At 34.7% G+C, this 19,688-nt stretch overlaps 1 protein-coding gene across 1 annotated transcript; it reads right to left on the bottom strand.

The window, feature by feature from the left end:
* Positions 5,221 to 7,399, bottom strand: LOC107615276 (pectinesterase-like). Its single transcript, XM_016317365.2, has 2 exons — positions 6,303 to 7,399; positions 5,221 to 6,095 (listed from the first exon to the last, which is right to left on the bottom strand). Exons 1-2 carry the CDS (start codon positions 7,282 to 7,284, stop codon positions 5,395 to 5,397), a joined length of 1,683 nt encoding a protein of 560 aa, XP_016172851.1. The 5' UTR covers positions 7,285 to 7,399; the 3' UTR covers positions 5,221 to 5,394.

Below are 19,688 nucleotides of genomic sequence, written 5' to 3'. Positions count from 1 at the left end.
CGGCGGCGGCGGCAGATGATGGTGATGGAACGCAACAAAGAGAGAGAGGGATGGTGATGACGGTGAGGATTCGAATGAGGGAAAAGAAGTTCGTGATTTGAATTTATACCCCTTTTACCATCAGAAAATTCCGACAAAAAATCATTGCGGGTTACCAAAATACATCGTTTCATTAATTGAGTTATCGTCAAATTTTTTTTTACGGTAAACCCAACGGTAAAGAACTTGCCAAACTATCTCTGCTGCCACATCTGCCAGACATTGAAACTCAGCCTTATTAGAGGATCTACTCACAAATGCTTGCTTCTGGCTAGACCAAATAACTAGATTGGATCCCACAAATACACAATAGCCACTTGTGGACCGCTTATCATGCATCAAGATCATCGGCCCAATCTAAATTTGCAAAAGCAAAAATCGTATAATCAGCACTTTTTGAAATTTAATATCATAGGAAGATACACCTGATAAGTATCTCAAAATTCTCTTGACAACTAGCCAATAATGTTGTTGAAGAGGCCTATGCATAAATTGACGAACTTGATTTACAACAAAAGAGAGCTCTAGATGTGGTGTGAGAGTAGCATACTGAAGTTCTCCAACTATGGACCTATAAAGGGTTGCATCTTTAAATAAATCAGAACCTATGACAGTGAGATTCAAAGTAGATATCATGGGTGTAACCCAAGAAGATCTTTAATATATCTTTGTTGAGAAATTTGTAATTCATTATCAGACAAAGCATGTATCTCTAAACCAAGAAAATAGTATAAAGTCCCTAAATCCTTTAAAAAAATAAATAAATGATTCAGATTAGAAATGAGTTGATTGACTTCTAAAATATTGTTTCCTATAATAACTATGTCATCAACGTAGGCTAAGATATAAAAATAGTGGAAGTTTTAGTAATTCTAGCAAACAAAAAGGGATCGGCACGGGTAGGACTAAAGCCAAACTTAGAAAATGTATTTCGAAGCTTAGTGTACCATGCCCTTGGAGATTATTTTGGGCCATAAATGGTCCTACTAAGCTTGCAAACAAGAGAAGTGTTAGATGCTTCAAAACCTGTGGTTAGTGCATGAGAACAGTTTCATCTAAATCTCCGCTATAAAAGGCATTATTAAAGTCAAACTGCCTCAAGTACCACCCGCGTGATAGTGCAATAGTCAAAACAGTTCGGATATTGGTGGTTTGATCACTAGACGAAAGATTTCACCAAAGTCCATACCTTGTTGATGATAGCCTTTGGCCACAAGTCTGGCTTTACATTTCAAAATAGAGTTGTCAGGAGCTCTTTTGATGGCATAGACACATCTACAACCAGTTACAGTGGAGTTGGAAGGTGGCGAGACAAGGATCCATGTATTATTTTTAAGGAGAGCCTCATATTCTTTCCTCGTGACTTGAATCCAATGAGGGCAAGTTAAAGCTTGTTTTGTGGATGTTGGAACATATTGCACTAACCAACTCAAGGGATACAACAAGCAAGGCTTTAGGTTTGTGAACACCAGCCTTGGATCTTGTCACCATAGGATGTATATTAGTTGTTGAGGGTGCAGATTTAGGTGCAGTAGGTACTACTCTTGGTAATTGAATCTCAGGTCCTGAAATAGGAATATTAGCTAAAGAGAAAGAATAAGTAGATAAAGTATTAGATATCTTGGTATTTAGTAGCAAGAGTATTTATATCAGAATTAAATATTATAGAGTTAGAAGAATTATTATTAACATTGTTGGAAGGAGAGAAATACTGATAGCTTAGCAAATAAGAAAACATATTAATATTCATAAAAAAACTAGAGTTATCAGGTTTAGAAATAATAGACGATGAAGATGAAAACATGTCATTAAACAGAAAGAAAGACTCATTAAAACGAACATTGCGAGCTATATAATTTTTTTCTGATGCACTTGAGCATTTAAAACCTTGATGCTGTGGTGCATAGCCAAGAAACACACACTGTTGCGATTGAAAATCAAGCTTTGTAGAGTTGGATGGTCTTGTATGAGGAAAGCATGCACAACCAAACACACACAAGATACTATAAATCATGTTTTCTATGATGTAGGAGTTCATAGCCAAAACTTCAGTAGGAAGATGATTGATTAAAAAGGCTGCAGTTGAGAAAGCATATTTCCAATAAATTTACGGCATCTTGGCTGAAGCTAGAAGAGATAAACCAACTTCAACTATATGTCTATGCTTGCATTCAACAACTCCTTGTTGTTGATAAGTTTAAGGACAATATAACTTGTGAAGAATGCCATTGCCCCACAAGAAAGTCTTAAAAGAAAAAGAGAGGAATTCTTTTGCATTATCTGTTTGTAATGCCTTTATAGAAAAACCAGTTTATTTTTGAAGAAGATTTTTAAATTGTACAAAGACTTGAAACACTTGAGCTTTTGTTTGTGACAAATATAAACATGTATAACGAGTGTATGCATCAACAAAGCTGACATAATACTTGTATCCTGATCTAGACATAATGGAAACGGGCTCCCATATATCTCTACAAACACTAATTCAAGAGGAAAATAATAGATAGTATTAGAGTTAGGAAATGGAAATGTATACATTTTTGCAAGGCAACAATCATTACAGAAAGTGTCATTTTTATTCACAACACAAGGAAGATTACATGACTGCATTACAACCTTAACAGTAGCAAAAGATGGGTGACCCAACCTTTGATGCCAAAGTTTGCTAGAATTATTACAAGAATTGACATTAGCATGATAAGCAAAAATTTGCTCAACACATTTTGATATAGAGAGTCCATGAAATTCATAAAAACCATTTCTAAGATGCCCCATGAAAAGAATTGCCTATGTTACCTATGATTTGACAAAGCAATAAAAAGCATGAAACTCAAAATAAACATTATTATCAAAGCAAAATTGGAAAACACTAATCAAATTTTTGGTAATCTTTGGAACATAGAGAACATTTTTCAAAACAAAAGTATTTTTGTGAAGTAGAGTCAGAAAGATATGTGGTGCCAATGTGAGAAATATTTAAACCTGAACCATTGGCAACAAATAATTGATCAGTGCCACCGTAATCAGAAGAGGAATACAGATTAGATGGATTATTGGTTAAATGATGAGAAGCACCAAAGTCTGGGTACCAAGAGGCTTTAGAAATTATTGATGGTGTGGCCAAGTATGAAATTGGTTGATGAAAAGAACTAGAAGGTGGTGGAGGTTATGAATTTGATGTAGAAGAAGATTGTGAATTCTGAGAAAGGAAGGGAGGTTGATTAATTAGAAGACGAAGGTCCATGAAAATTAGGATCAAATCTGTGGTAGCATTGAAGAACAATGTGACTAGGCTTGTCACAGAGTTGGCAGAAAGATCTTGACCCTAATTGCCAAGAACTTCGCCCCCCCTCTTGTGAATCGTCCTCATCTACCTCTTCTTCCACCATAATTTTCTCTTCCAAAGTTATTAGGACCTAAAAATGAAGACTGAGCCATATTTACTTGAGCAAGACTGGTAGAATTTTGTTTAAATTTTTCTAGCATATCATCATGAGATTCAACTTCTCCAATGGTGTACATATCAGATTTGGCTCTAACCGTAATAATGAATGGAGATCAGAGGACTCTTCAGTAAGCCCACCACATAATGCCTCTATAAGATTATTTGTAGAAATGACAGAGCCAATAGCTGAGAGAGAATCTACAATCTTCTTAACTTTAGCAACATATTCTGATGCAGAAAGACTCAGCTTCTTAATATTCTTAAGTTGAGATTTGAACTGTTTGACTTTAACCTTGGTAGAAGAAGCAAAATAAACATGTAACTTTTCCCAAATTTCAAAAACAGTTTTGCAGTGTACCATGCGGTTCTTGAAATTTTCATCCTTTGAAGCTAAAAGCCATGAGCTAAGATTATAGTCTTACGGATTCCAATATGTATAGATTTTGATACTGTGCCAGCAGCTTGATCAGCTTGTGATGCAAATTGAGGAGGTTGTTTTGCGAGCGTTAAAGGTGCTCTTGAAGCATTGGTTACTACTGAAGTCATGTCCTCATATATATACTAGAGTTATATGAGGAAATTACAAGAAAGCATGCAAGAAGACAAATTCTTTTACTCAAGACCTATCGTGATCATTGTCAATATTAACTATATTCTGTTTTGGTTCTGGTATATTCTCAATAACCCTGGGCACGAAAAGAGTGAAAGGTGAAATTGTAACCACCATTGAGTGGAGGTGACTTGGTACAATGGTGGTGCAGTCACAATTGGATTAGTAGCAGCGGTCAGCAATTGATGGAGATGGAGAAGAAGAGCATGAGGGCTACACTTATGAAAAGATAGGACAAATATCGGTAATGTTATGGAGAAAGAAAATAGCTAGGATTTATAACAATTGATAAATATATTAAAATGATAAATTTTGGCTGTTTTTAATTTTTTCTTTTATTATCAAACATGGAGATCCTTGTTGCCCTTAATGGGCTAATAGCAAGTCCAAATCTACTAGTCTAAAGTTAGCAAAAGTTTTTTGCTAATGGATAAAAACTCGATTATGATTTTTGCTAAAGGTACAATAATTAGGGCAATTAAAGGTGAATATTATTCTAAGCAATGGGATCTGGTGAAATCTATATGTATAGAATACGTTATTTAGTAATCCCATTTATATTGTAGAAATTTAATAAATGTAATTAGGAATTTAATTATTTTTATTTTTCTTTATCAACTTTAATGGCAAGATTATCTTTATAGACTCAATGATTCAATTAAGTAATTCTCATTAATAATAGAATGAATTATAAATAGAAATAATAGTAGTTATAGAATAAGGAAGTACGTAAAAAATGAGTATTGGTATCATTTTCTCTTTATAATTTTTCTTTTAATGAAATTAATTATTTCTTAATTGTCCTTTATTTGATTAATTTGCTCTCAATTTTACCTTTTATTATCTCATTAATTCATTTCTATTCCATATTCTTCCTTTTTTTAGTTAATTCTAGGCTAACATTTTTTACAACTTTAATATTTAATTAGGAATAAGTACTATTTTAATTTCTAAGATAAGATAAAAACTAAAATTATTCTTTTATTCATTTAAATTGGTTCTCATCAATGTTAAAATTATTTTTCAAATCATTCTTTTGATCAACTCTCATCTCACTAACTCATTTTTGAGAGAGAGAGAGAGATCATTGAAAAAAAAGATTAGTATTACTGGAAAGAGACACATAAAATCAATAAATTAAATTCATTGATGGTCACCACGTTACATTTTTTTCTAGGATCGATTGTCTACATATAAACTCAAAATCTTTGCCAATCTAATCCTCCCAAAAAAAAATAGAAGAATTAATGAAAGAATACAAAATCATATATTTAACCTTTCTTGATTCTTCAAAACTAAGTTAAGCCTTGGTGAAACCAGCATCGAATGAAATGCCAGTGGCTGGGACCCAAGTGCTAGCTTGGATCCATGGCTCAGCAAGAAATTGAGCAGCCTCATCCTTACTAATAAGTCCTTTTGCAAATGGGGCCCTGGCTCCGGCATTGGCACCAGCTCCAGTGTTTCCGAACTCAGCAAAGAAACAATTGTCAGTGTTAGCCTCAGTTGGTGGGTTCCATGGGATGTAACCTTGTGGCTGGATCAAATCACCAATGGTATTCTCAATGAACACTGCCCTTGAGAATGCCTTCCATGGCCTTGCCAAGAATGTCCTCACTGTCAACCTGTCTGGGTAGAGGGCGGAATCAGCCATGATCTCACAATTTTGGAGGACAATACCAGTAGGCATGTTCTTCTGGTCAGTTCCGTCTGCGACCACGATGTTCTGCTGGTTTGACATGGGCTTCCTCACAATGATCCTAGAGTTTTGGATCAAGGTGGTACCATAGCCAAAGATGAAGTCGATGGTACCAGAGATTTCACAGTTGCGGTAGAACTGGCGATGGGCGTGGGCATAAAGTGTATCTTGGTAACCACGCATTGCGCAATCAAAGAAGGCTGAGCGATCTCCCTGCACACGGAGTGCCACTGCCTGGTGACCTTCAGCACCAGCGGTATTCTCGAATGCAATTGACTTGGCAAGAAAATCATCAGCATTGGAAGCTGCACACACAATTTAACTCGTTAGTGATATAGAAATTATATGATGTTATATCATGCATTATTGATAATGTTTTAGTAAATAAGCATGTATGTTTCTATTATCAATAAATTGATCTATCAATATAAATTATTTATAGTAATATATTTATAATAGAAGTTTTCAAAGAAATAGTTATAGAAAACGTGAAAAATGAAAGTCAGACTTACAGAATGTGGCGGTTCTCATTGTCTTAGTACCCTCATGGAAGTTCTTGCGACCGGTGATGATGGTCTTTGTATTTCCATCACCATAGATAAACAAGTTCTTGAACTTCTTGTCAACGGTAATGTATTCATCATAAACGCCAGCCTTAACATAGATAATGTATCTACCAGTGAAGTTCTTAGGGTAAGAGTTAATAGCCTCCAAAACGGTCTTAAATTGGCCACTACCATCCTTGGCAACAACAACATTAGGTCTGACATTATTGACGTCTTGCAAGAGTTTACGATCTGCGGCAGATAACCAAGTGGGGAATCCCTCATGATCCACCTCAAGGAGCTTTCTAGAAGCAGGTTTGAGGTTCAAGTTCAAACCAAGACCATTAAGGAAGTGGGACAATCCGGAAACAACATCAAGAGCAAGGCCAGTGAGCTGGCCAACACTATCCAAACTGTCAGATTGCAACTCGGTTTGGACTTTCTTTTCACCGTCGGTGTCAAAGCCGTCCATGCAAGATTGCTGGTAGGCAATAACGGCACCCAACCAGTTCTTGAGTTCAGCGGAACTCTGGTAAACATTTGCGAAATTGTTATCAGTGACAAGGTTGATAGAGGCCTCGAGTTCGTGGGTTGCTGATTGCAACAAGTCCTTGCAATCATCAAGGGCCATCTTCATGCCAGGATTACTCTCGCCATGCTCCACAGAGAGGCTATCGGTCATGTTGAATGCCTTGATGACGGTATCCAATGTTCTCTTCACCACTTCTGAGACGTAATCCTTTGGGTCAGTGGTATTGACGTTGCCAATGACGTCATAGCAAAGTTTCTTGTCATCTGCGTTTTGGCACAACTTCTCGACTGCCTTGTTGTGGGATTTCAATTGGTCATGGCTGCTGTTGTTGTTGCTAACAACTGCAACGGTGCCAATGACAACACCAACCACAAGGATGATAGAAACGGCAGAAACAACGACTTTGCCGTTTGCCATTTTTTATTCTTAATTTATTTCTATCTTATGGCAATATAAATCAAGATAGAGCCAAATCTAAAGTTGATTGGGAAGGAATCTGAATCCTCCCCAATCTATTATTATTGTTTTTGGATTTTGATGATGAAAACCTTCATAGAGTTGGGGTATTTATACTTCATTTGCTAAGATTTGTGCAACAGAAATAGGATTGAATGACCGAGTCTATGGTTTGCCTAAAAAAGCTTTTGTCCCCTTGTGCACTATTTATTTGGATCTTTCCAAACATATGGCTGCTATTAATCGAATAAGAATTGCTCCAGAGCTAAGAAATACAAAATATATAATATAATATAATATAATACTCTATATAATGCACACACTTACGGTCGTACACGGTACATACACATACAACAATTTTTTACTTGTTTGATAACTTATCTCTTTATTTTCTAAGAAATATTTTATTAATTTCTTTTGAGTAGTAAAAAGTGTCTACGTTATATATATATACAAAAAGAAATAATTACTAACACACTATAATTCGAATATTTGTCACCAAAAAAAAGTTTGAGAACCAAAATACTTTTTTTAATATAACTTTATTTATATAATTTTTTTATATTTTAATTTATTATTTTATTCTTTTATCACTCAACTTATCACATTATATTCTTAATTATTAGGATATAATATATCATATATTAATAAGACTATTTATAATTTGATTTTCATATATATATACTATACATTAAACACTAATCATAATGTTAATTGATTTTACTTTGTAACCACTAATTTATTTATATTTTATTGTTTCACTCCACCTTCGTAATATTATAGAGATTAGAGTAATCTAAATTATTTTAATTGTCATTAATTTTAATTTATTGTCTCAGTTATGTAATATTTGTTTCATATTTTTTAAAATGAAATAATAATTTATTCTGATTTTTTAACACAAATATTTTTAAATTTTATCATAATTGAATTTAAAAAAACATCAAATACTTAAATTAATTTATTCAATTGACAAATTTACTCATAACATCCATAAGTTCATACACATAACATCCATAATTTCTTACTCATAACAATGAATTGGTGTTAATTTATTATTTATTATTTTATTTTGTAGGTTAAAAACTAATAATTTTAGACAATTTTAATAAATAGAGACTAATCAAATATAAGATATTTTTATTTTATATAAAATGAATTGAGTTGATTTGAGATTTTTTTTAAATTAAAAATATCAAAATAGAAGCTAGGTTTACCGGTAGATTTGACAATAAATTCGTCAAATAAAAAATTACCGTCGGAATCGATTAAATGAAAAATTGGCACGATTAAATGAAACATGCCATTTTTGTCACAAGTTGTGTATTACTGGCTAATTTTTTCGATGATAAATCCGTTGGTAAAATTGACTCTAAATTCGAATTTGCAAATCCTTCCCCTCCATTTCTACAACATCATCAACCTCACTTCTCTCCCTTCTCACTTTCTCTCTCGCCGTCATCCCCATCGCCACCATTCATTGCCGTTTAGCTGGTCACTGCCATTCTCACTCACTCTCATTGCTGGTTATTATTACTCAGTCACTGTCACCGCCTCAACGTTACCACGTCCTGCACCGTGCTCGTTCAACAGCATTGGCACCTCCTATTCCAAACTCGTTCATCATCGTCGCGGCTTCCTCTAGTCGGTCTTCCCTCATTGTCACCGCATCCAGTAGCAACTTCGCCGCTCATCATCATTGCCTCCCGCAGTTTCGTCATCGTTGCCTTGTCATTCCTTCCTTTTGTTGCCGCCACCTCTCGTTTGTTGCTATCTTCTATACTTAGTCCCTTTCTCTTATTAGTTTCTTTTGAATTTTTTTCAATATTTGGGAGTTTAATGTTTGTTCAGTTGTTTGAAACTTTTTTAAAATTATTAATCTTTTGAGTTTGTATATCTATTTATTTAATTGTTTGTACAATTATTGTTGAATTTTTTGTTTGGGAGTTTATGGTTTATTTAATTATATATATATATGCTGTTGCTTGCTTTCTTTGCTTAATGAATTGAATAAGATGAAGATACATTTGTTATTATTTTTTTTTTTGATGATCTGTTTTATGTTATGTTTGTTGCTTTTGATATAAGTGTTTAAATCTATTATTGTTGGGTTCTAATATGATATTCTGATGGTATGGATTACTTTTGTATTATGATGGAGGATTATTTTTTATTATATAATTTAGAATTGTTAATATTTCTTGTGATTTTTAATTTTTTATTATATGGTGGATTATTTTGTTGGAAGTTTGAAATTATGTGGTAAATTATTTCGTTAGAAGTTTTAAATGTTGTCTGCTTTAAAATTTATTTTAATTTTACTAGCACAAAACTTGCTCAATGAAATTCATTTGATGCACTCATATGCAACATTATGACTTAAATTGGAGGGACATGAATTCAAATTTTAATTGGCTGCCTAAATCTGTGTTTTTAAATATTAAGTAAATCATTTATCTTTGGTTCATTGTAAATTTGTAGTTTGGAAGCTTCATTGATTTGGAATCATATTATACTATTGCAATGAAACTCAGAGGAAATGGCAGATTTTATATAGCTACAGTGAGTGCTTTTTTGTTTTGTCAATTCTCAATGCTAAAATACTATGCTGACAATTTTTTAGGATTTAATTTTTGGGTAGTCTTGTCATCTGCAAGTATCATAAATGGTTTGGTATGTTTGATTCTTTATGTAATGTAGTAGTATTAGTATAGCCTAATCTCTAATACTTATCAGTATTGCTCTTTTAATTTCTGGTTTTATTTTGTTCAATTTTTGTATTTGAGGGTTTGGTGCATTTCAAATCTAACTTTGTTGCTTAATTGATTTCTCTAATTTTTTTAGTTTTAATAATAAATTTTGATATTTAAACTTGTTTGTAAATTTTTAACTAAAATTATAGATAAATTATTATAAGTGATGGTAATCAGTGGCTAAGAGAAGAGGGGGTTGAATCTTAGCCCCCTTTTGCCAAATATTAATTTCTTATTTTTCAAGGAACTTCTGGAGATTTTTCTCCTTTTGTCTCGTGTCGAGTTGATGAGAGACACTTTTGTTTTTCGTCTCCTGATTAACATAAACATAGAAAGGAGTAGGGAAGAAGAATTAATACCAGATATATATATCATGGTTCAGCCACTAGGTGCAATGTGGCCTACATCCAGTCTCCATCACAACAATGATGGAATTTCACTATGTTTTCACAACGTTACAAACACCAATTTCTCCCCAGGAACTACCCATTCCTATCTGGGACAAATCCATATTCTACTTCCAATCTGGATTTGAGTAGGAATTAAAACCTAGCTTTCAACCGCAAAGTGCTAACCCAACTTGTAAGGGAATCCCCACAGGATCATGACACACAACATATAGATGTACAAAGAAATTCTGAGACATCTATGGTTTTTTTCTAATATTGATCACTGTCTTTTTCCTCTCATTGGCTTTTTCTTACAAACGTCACCATGTTTGCCTTTTACCATGAGACTCAGACAGACAATACTAAGAAAAAGAAAACAAAATGAACATCTTTGAAGGAGAAAAACTCAGGAAGCTTGGGTAGCTATGAGAACTCTGTGCTTTTTCTCTTACTCTCCTTGATTTCATCATTTGACCGTTCACCCTTAATATAGAAGGGAAAGCTTCCAAGGTTAAAACCGGTTCAGCCAACCCAGCAACATCTTCTCCAACAAACAGCTGTGGTTCGGACAAAGAAAAGAGAGAGGAAAAAATAAAAAACTAACATGCATGTACCTCTCTCAACCCTTTTCATCAAGCTCCTTCTATCTGAACCCTTGATCTTGTCTTTGGCTCCAAGAAAGGATTCGGACCCTTGATGATCTTCTGACCCAGGACAGCTCATTGCTTTCCATTTTTGCTTCTTCCTACGTGTAGCTGGGTGGCTACCTTATTTCTTTAATCAACAAAAATGGAAGTGAACTTTTGCAACTGTGATCTTCTTCTCTGACAGAGGCGGATCCTTTCTTTTCTTGGTATGGAAGATCTTGAAGCTCTTCTTCAAATCATGCCTTCAATGGCAAAAATCTTGCTTTTGTTTTCTTCAGATCTTCACCTCTGAAGAGAGATCTTCAGTAGGCTTTCTATTTGATAGCCTTTTTCTTCATAGGCTTCTGATAACTTCTTCTTGATTCTATCTTCTTCTCTGACAAATGATATGATCGAAAACAAAGAGAGAGATGAGAGAGAAGAGACAAAGCTTTTAATACACATTAAATTAAATTGAATTGTGAGTTTTGGTTACCAAGGAGTGTAATCAATTGTATTAAAATTTGAATTCCATTAACCAAGGGAGTAGGTAACCGAAGAGTGCATGCTCCAATTCCTTCTTTCTTCTTTCAATTTGGATCCATAATGATGTTGGACCAAGAGAGGTGTTTGCTTGGGCTTATCAGATTCTTGTGCCAACTTATGGATTTCTTCTATTTTAGCCACTTGTAGTGATCAATTATTATTGGGCTAAACATGGTTTAATAACCAAACTGGACTTTCTTCACTTGGGCCAAGAAACAATTTTATTTTACTTCCTGCACACTAATAAACACATTAAACAACCTATTAGAAGCAAATAACAATTTAATAATTTTTTAAACAATATTTTAATAATGTTTGATCATCATTATAAATTAAGTTTTCCAAACTCAACAATCTCCCCCTTGATGACAAACATTATTAAAACTGAATTGAAAGGATTAGGATTAAAAAACTCCCTTTGATGATTTGGCCAAATCCTCCCCCTTAATGTGTGCCTAATTATCCATCAATTTTCATGGAAGCAATACCTGTGTGCATGTTCTAAAAGTTTCAAAAAGATACCAACTTTCAAAACATGGAACCTTATGAAACATAGCCATATTTTATAAAAAAATGCTTGCACTTGAGCAAACACTTTTATCAAATTTGATCAAGGCTCAGGTTTATATTAACCCACTAACAAAATGCTCAAAAATACATATTCAAAGCAAAGCATCAAGCTAGTAAAATAATGTATTCAGCCATCAAAATAAAGCAAATCAGAGCAATCAATAAAATAGAGTATCAGCCATCAAAACAGAACACAAGATAATAAATCAGAGCAACCAGCAGCCCCAATTTCAGTTTCAATTCAGCCCTGCTTTTAGTGTTTTTCTCCCCCTTTTGTCATCAAGGAGGGATCCTGCAAACAAAACAGTGAGAAGCAATGCAGTCTATAATATTAAAACATAAACAAAGTATCAAATTAATTAAGTACAGTCATCCAAAATGAAATAGTTTAACTGAAACTAAGTCCCAATGTAGCAGAATAAAGTGAGTCTATAGGCAGAAACAGCAGAGATCAAATCTTAGGCATCAGACAAGTTGACATCAGAATCAAGAAGATCTTCTTCCCCTTCGGAGTTGACCGTGTCCTTGTCAACAGTCTCCAAACTCTTAAAAAGAAAATTCACCCTTTCACGACACTTTGTCCAAGCTTTTTCATTCTCAAAGGCTTGCTTTCTAGCCTATTTATATGATTTAACCATCAAATTGGACATGTTGGAGAACTCAGTGGGGACATCCTTTACTGTTTCAGAGAACCGAGTTTGGTCAGAAGTTTCAGGAGGAAGAATTTCATCTTCACTTTTAGAGAATACTGATGCCTTTGAACTCTTAGCCTTTTTCCGTTTGCGGGAACTCCTCCACCTTTGATTGTAGAGACCCTATTCTCAACCGGCTCATTACTAAGATCCACATTAAAATGCTCAAAAATACATGTGAAAAACATACCATAGGCAGATTAGATTTCTTGTCACAACGGACACAGTCCCACATATGCCTAATCACTAGATATGCAAAAGATATAGGGGCAAAAGACAGAATGCCATATAACACAAGTGTGTCATAGACTGTTACCCTTTGGTAAGAGCCACTTTGTGGCATAATGACATGAGTAATGATCCGATGCAGCAGGTCTCGAACAGGACCAAGAGCCTTATGAGTTAGAATGGTACCATCCAGAGAAGAAAAATTTTCACATACCAGAGCCAAGGCGTCTTGAAGGGAAACACCAATACGGTTATCCCATTTTCCAGACATATAGGCCCTGCCCCCTCATCTTGATATCCCATAGTAGCACTTATGGTTTCATGATTAAGAGAAAGATGAACTCTTTTGACATAAGAATGCAGTTCACCATCATGAAAAATCATGTTTGCATAAAATTCACGCACCAAGTTTGGATAAATAGGTTTTCGGATTTTAAAAATTGGAGTCCATTTTAAATCATGAAAATATGTTGTAAAATCAATCCCTTTTTCAACAAGATTTTCAAGATTAACAACAAAGGATGCACATAAGTGACGGTTTATCAATACTTGGGAATGAAACTCATAAGCCGCATAGGATATAAAGTGGTAAGGGTCAAAGTGAGAGTTTCTTTTACCATATTTATTCTTGAAATCCAAAGAGTTAAGGTTAGATGGTTCTCGGGTGTCATGAAGAACAAGCCATTTGGAAGTTGGAGCGCCGTGGTGGAGAGGGACGAGGAGGGGAGTCTTCTTCCTATTCAGGCAAAGGCCCTTTTTCTTTTGCATCCTTCTTTTGTGATGATCCCGCTTCCTTACGTGTTGAAGCCCTTGGATGAATGACTTTTCTCCTCATAGAACCAGTGGAATGAGAAGAGGGTGAAGAGGATGAGTGAGAGTGAATGTGTATGTGGGTGTGGGATTGAGGTCCTTTAGACAATGGAGGATTTTTAGGAATGGGGGTATGGGTGCTTCTACGGGTAGGAAGTTTCTTTCTCATGTTAAAGGAAGTAAAATGGAGAAAGAAAAGATGGAGAGAGTGCCGAAGAGAGTGGAACGTGGAGAGAGGTTACACCATCATAAATGCTTAGTGGAAGATATCTCATTTAAAGCAATCATCATTAATGAAAATGGTTATCAATAAAGAAATTAAAAATAAAAAAGAATAACCGAAAAGACCTTTCCTTGAGAAGTGAGAGAAGCTATAGGAAAAAGATTTGATTTGACAAAACTTCCCTTTTGAAAGATATGATGTGAAAACCTTCTCAAAATAAATTATCTAAAAATAATTTATTAAAAGTTATGATACCCATAAAAAATATAATGAGCCAGAATTATGGAGTGGGCCCAAAGGTGGTTGAAACGGGATTGAGTCCAAGGTACCAGGTTTCAGTCTCCCCCTATTTGAATGATTTGTTCATCACTTGCCCAGATTTGTCTCCTTACTGCCTACGAGACAAAAACAAACAGAGCCATGAAACAATGCAATTATTCAACAGAACTTAAATCCATCATTGTTTCTCAATGAACAAAATCTATCTTCACACAGTGGTTTAGTGAAAATGTCAGCAAGTTGCTCTTTAGATTTTACAAATTGGATATCAATAGTACCATTTTGCACATGTTCCCTAATAAAGTGATATCTCACTTCAATGTGCTTAGTTCTAGAGTGCAGTATAGAATTTTTTGAAATATTTATTGCACTCATATTATCACAAAACAAAGGTATACTATTGATTTTCAATTTGTAATATTCCAATTGAGTTTTAAGCCACAAAAGTTGAGAGCAACAAGCAGCCGCGGACATGTATTCGGCTTCAGCCATGGATAAAGCAACAGTGGCTTGCTTCTTGCTTGACCATATGTTGAGGAAACTTCTAAAGAAGCAACACATTCCGAAAGTGCTTCTTCTATCCACTCGGTCTCTCGCATAATCTACATCACAAAACTCTACTGCACAAAACTCATTAGATTTAGGATGCTATAAGCCAAGATCACATGTGATCTTAATGTATCTAATGATTCTTTTAACAGCTGAAAGATGAGATTCTTTTGGGTGAGATTGAAATCTAGAGCACACACCCATATTTTGAACAATATCCGGCCTAGAGGATGTAAGATACATGAGTGATCCTATCATTCCTCTATACTTTGTTTCATCCGCATATTTGCCTTTTTCGTCTTTGTCAAGTTTAGTGTTTGGATGCATTGGGGTTCCCATTGGTTTGGAATTTTCTAAACCAAATTTCTTGATTAACTCTTTGGCATATTTTCCTTGGTGAATAAAGATACCACTAGGAGTTTGTTTGATTTGAAGACCAAGAAAGAAAGTTAATTCTCCCATCAAACTCATTTCAAACTCACTAGTCATTAGTTTTCCAAACTCTTCACACAAGGATTCATTGACCGATCCAAACACAATGTCATCCACATAAACTTGAACAAGTAAGAAATCATCATTAGGTTCTTTTATAAACAAAGTAGTATCGGTGGTACCCCTTTGAAAATCATTTTCCAACAAGAAGGCACTAACCCTTTCATACCAAGCTCTTGGTGCTTGCCTACGGCCATAGATGGCCTTTGATAGTTTAAAAATATGATTTGGAAACTCTTTGCTTTCAAAACCGGGGGGTTGAGCCACAAATACTTCCCTATCTATAAAACCATTATGAAAAGTATATTTGACATCCATTTGAAACATTTTAAAGCCCTTGTGGGCAGCAAAGGCAAGAAGCAACCTAATTGCTTCCATTCTTGTTACTGGAGCAAATGACTCATCAAAGTCAATGCCTTCCTCTTGATCGTAACCTTGGGCCACTAATCTAGCCTTGTTACAAACAATACTACCATCCTCACCCAATTTATTTTTGAAAATTCATTTTGTACCGGTTACTTTTTTACCTTTGGGATTCGGTACAAGGATCCAAACCTCATTCTTATCAAATTGTGATAGCTCTTCTTCCATGGCTTTAACCCATGAGGGGTCTTCAAGAGCTTGCTTCACATTAAGAGGTTCCAATTGGGACAAGAAGGCAACATTGCTTGGTTCCATTTGCTTCTTGCTTGAGGATCTAGTGGTTATACCTTGTGAAGGATCACCAATGATGAATTCATGAGGATAACCCTTCAAAAATTTCCATTCACGTGGCCTTTGAAGAATGGTTTTGCTTTGACTAGTTTCAGTTGGCAGCTTTGTTCTGGATTCTCTGGCTTATTTAGGAGACAAAACAGAAATATCTCCTCCATTCTGAAGAGAAGTTTCTGGACAGACAGATTCAACAATTGGGACAGATTTGAGATTTTTTTTATTGGCTTGATAGTTCACATCAGTTTCACTACCTGCATCATCATTTAACACAGCTCTTGGAATAGAGTTAGAATCACAAAAAGACACATATATGGATTCCTCAATTGTTCTATGTTCTTTGAGGTAAACCCTAAATGCTTTTCTAGTGGTGTAGTATCCAACAAACATTCCTTCATAAGATTTTGGATCAAAGTTTCCAAGATTTTCTTTAGTGTTAAGTACAAAATATTTGCATCCAAAAATATGAAAATACTTAAGATTAGGTGGGGTTCCTTTCTAAAGCTCATATGGAGTTTTCTTTAAACCTTTTCTAATGATGGTTCTATTTAGAATATAACAAGCTGTATTTATAGCTTCAGCCCACAAAAACTTTGGAACATCATTTTCACAAAGCATTGCCCTAGTTATTTCTTGAAGGCTTTTATTCCTTCTTTCAACAACCCCATTTTGTTGAGGTGTTCTTGGGCATGAAAAATTATGAGCTATTCCAAATTCATCACAAAAATTTTCAAAATCTTGGTTTTCAAACTCCTTTCCATGATCACTTCTCAAGGGGGCAATTTTTAAATCTTTTTCATTTTGGATCTTCTTGCAAAGAGAGGAAAAAGCATAGAACGCGTCATTTTTATGAGCTAAGAAAAGAACCCAACCAAATCTAGAGTAATCATCCACCACTACCAAACCATAATATTTTTTTCCCAAACTTTGTGTTCTAGTAGGACCAAAAAGGTCAATATGTAACATTTTCAATGGCCTTTTAGTGGAAATTCCATCTTTGGGTTTAAAAGATGATCTTACTTGTTTGCCTAGTTAACAAGCATCACAAGTAATATCTTTATCAAATTTAATATTTGGAATTCCTCTAACTAAATTCTTTTTAACAAGTTTAAAAATTTGGTACATGCTTGCATGTCCCAATTTCTTATGCCAAAGCCATTTTTCAGATTCAAGAGAGGTAAAAAAAGTTACTTTTTGATTCTTTAAATCCTCTAGAGTTAATACATACACATTATTGCATCTTTTTGCTTCAAACAAAATATCACTGGATTTTTCATAAATAACCAAGCAATCTAATTTTCTAAAAATAACCAAATATCCAAGATCACACAATTGGCTAATACTTAGTAGATTGTGCTTTAATCCGTCAACAAGCAAAACATCATTAATGAAAGAAGAGAAGTTCTTATCCACTTTACCTATGGCCACTATTTTTCCTTTTCCATTGTCACCGAAAGTAACAAAACCTCCATCATACTCATCAAGCTTGATGAAGAATGTTGACTTCTCGGTCATATGCCTAGAGCACCCACTATTCATATACCACATGTTGTCTTTTCTCTTGGATGGTAGGTAAACCTACAAAAAAGCTTAAGTGACCTTAGGTATCCAAATCTTTTTGGATCCTTTGATGTCAAACCATCTTCTTTGCCCCGAACCATTATAGTTACAAACAATCTTGTAAACTTTATCACCAACCATCCTTTCACTTATGAAACATTGAATGGGAAAATGTCCATTCCAATTGCATAATCTACAAAATTTTTTGTGTTGCTGTTTTTTAAAGCTTGTTGGGTTTTGAAACCTTATGTCATCCGAAGATGATGCCATGTTGGTAAAAGAACATTTTTTAATAAATTTTTCAGATTTGTGAAAACCCAAACCAGCTTTATCATAAAGAAGTTTTTGACTAGCCAAGAGTTGATTTAAATTTTCAAAACTTTGAGCAAAGCTGGCTAAGTCCTCTTTAAGTTTTTTATCTCTTTATGCAGCCACTCATTTTTCTCAAAATAATTTAGATTTTCAATCACAGAATGATAATATTCACATCTCTTAAGTTCAACTTTTAACCGCTTGTTTTCTTCCACAAGATCAACAACAGTTTCGGCTTTCCTTAATTTATCTTTGAGAAAACTATTTTCTGCTTTTAGAATGGTAACTTGAAATTCAAGATCATAGTTTTCATTTAAGAAGCATCTTATTTTTTCATTGAGATGATCTATCATAAGATGAAGGTCTTCAATTGAGGGTTCAGGAAATATTACCTCATTGACTATGTCGGCCATGAGACAAGTTTGGGACTTGGTTTCTGTTTCCTCTTTTTCATCCGAATCATTCTCCAAGTCTTCCCATGATGTCATGAGTCCTTTCCTCTTTTCTCTTTTCGGTTTGTCCTCCTTCTTCAGTTTAGGACAATCAAACTTGAAGTGTCCATTTTTCTTACAGTTGTAGCAGATCACCTTGCTTAGGTCCCTCTTTGGTTTCCTTGAACTGCCTCATTTGTTCCATTCCTTCAGCTTCATCATTTTCCTAAATTTCTTAGCAAACAAAACAAAGTCATCGTCAGATAAATTATCACTAGATTCATCATCCAGAGATTCAGTGACTGATTTGAGAGCAACTCCTTTCTTTTTTGTATCTCTCTTTAAATAAGTATTTTCAAAAGCAAGCAAGTTTCCTCTCAAATCATCATAGGTCATTTTATCAATACCACTACTCTCAGCTATTATTATAGCCTTGGTTTTCCACTCTTTACTGAGCATCTCAATATTCTCCTCAAAAGTACAGATTCTGAATATCTGATTCCCATATCATCCAAGCCAATGATGATAATGTTGAATCTTTCAAACATTTCATCAATTGTTTCTCCTTCCTTCATTGAGAACATTTCGTAGTCTCTGTTTAGCATGTCTATTCTGGATCTTTTGACTTGGGTTGTGCCTTTATGAGTGACTTGAAGCTTGTCCCAGATTTCTTTTGTTGTTGTGCATTTTGATACCCGTCGATATTACTCGAAGCTGACAGCACAGTTGAGCAAGTTGACAGCTTTGGTGTTGAGCTCTATTTTTTTTCTGTCATCTTCATTCCAATCGGCCTCAGCCTTGGGAATAATCACTCCATCAGCTCCTGTGGTGGTTGAAAATTGTGGACCTTCCAGGATTATCTTCCAAAGCCTGTAATCTACAGACTGAACAAAGATCTTCATTCTTTCTTTCCAGTAACTGTAGTTCTTCCCATTGAAGAATGGTGTTCTGTTACTAGACTGCCCTTCTGTCAGAGTATAGGCCCCCATATTTGAACCACTGTTGACTGCCATTAGGATCTTTTCTCCAAGCTGTAAAGTTTGATCTCTTTGAGACCAAGCTCTGATACCAATTGATGGTAATCAGTGGCTAAGAGAAGGGGTTGAATCTTAGCCCCTTTTTTGCCGAATATTAATTTCTGATTTTTCAAAGAACTTTAGGAGATTTTTCTGCTTTTATCTCGTGTCGAGTTGA

This window comes from Arachis ipaensis, chromosome B09 (assembly GCF_000816755.2).
Source record: "Arachis ipaensis cultivar K30076 chromosome B09, Araip1.1, whole genome shotgun sequence".
Taxonomy (NCBI): domain Eukaryota; kingdom Viridiplantae; phylum Streptophyta; class Magnoliopsida; order Fabales; family Fabaceae; genus Arachis; species Arachis ipaensis.
The sequence above is the reverse complement of the archived record's forward strand: the minus strand, read 5'-3'. Positions and strand labels throughout refer to the sequence as shown.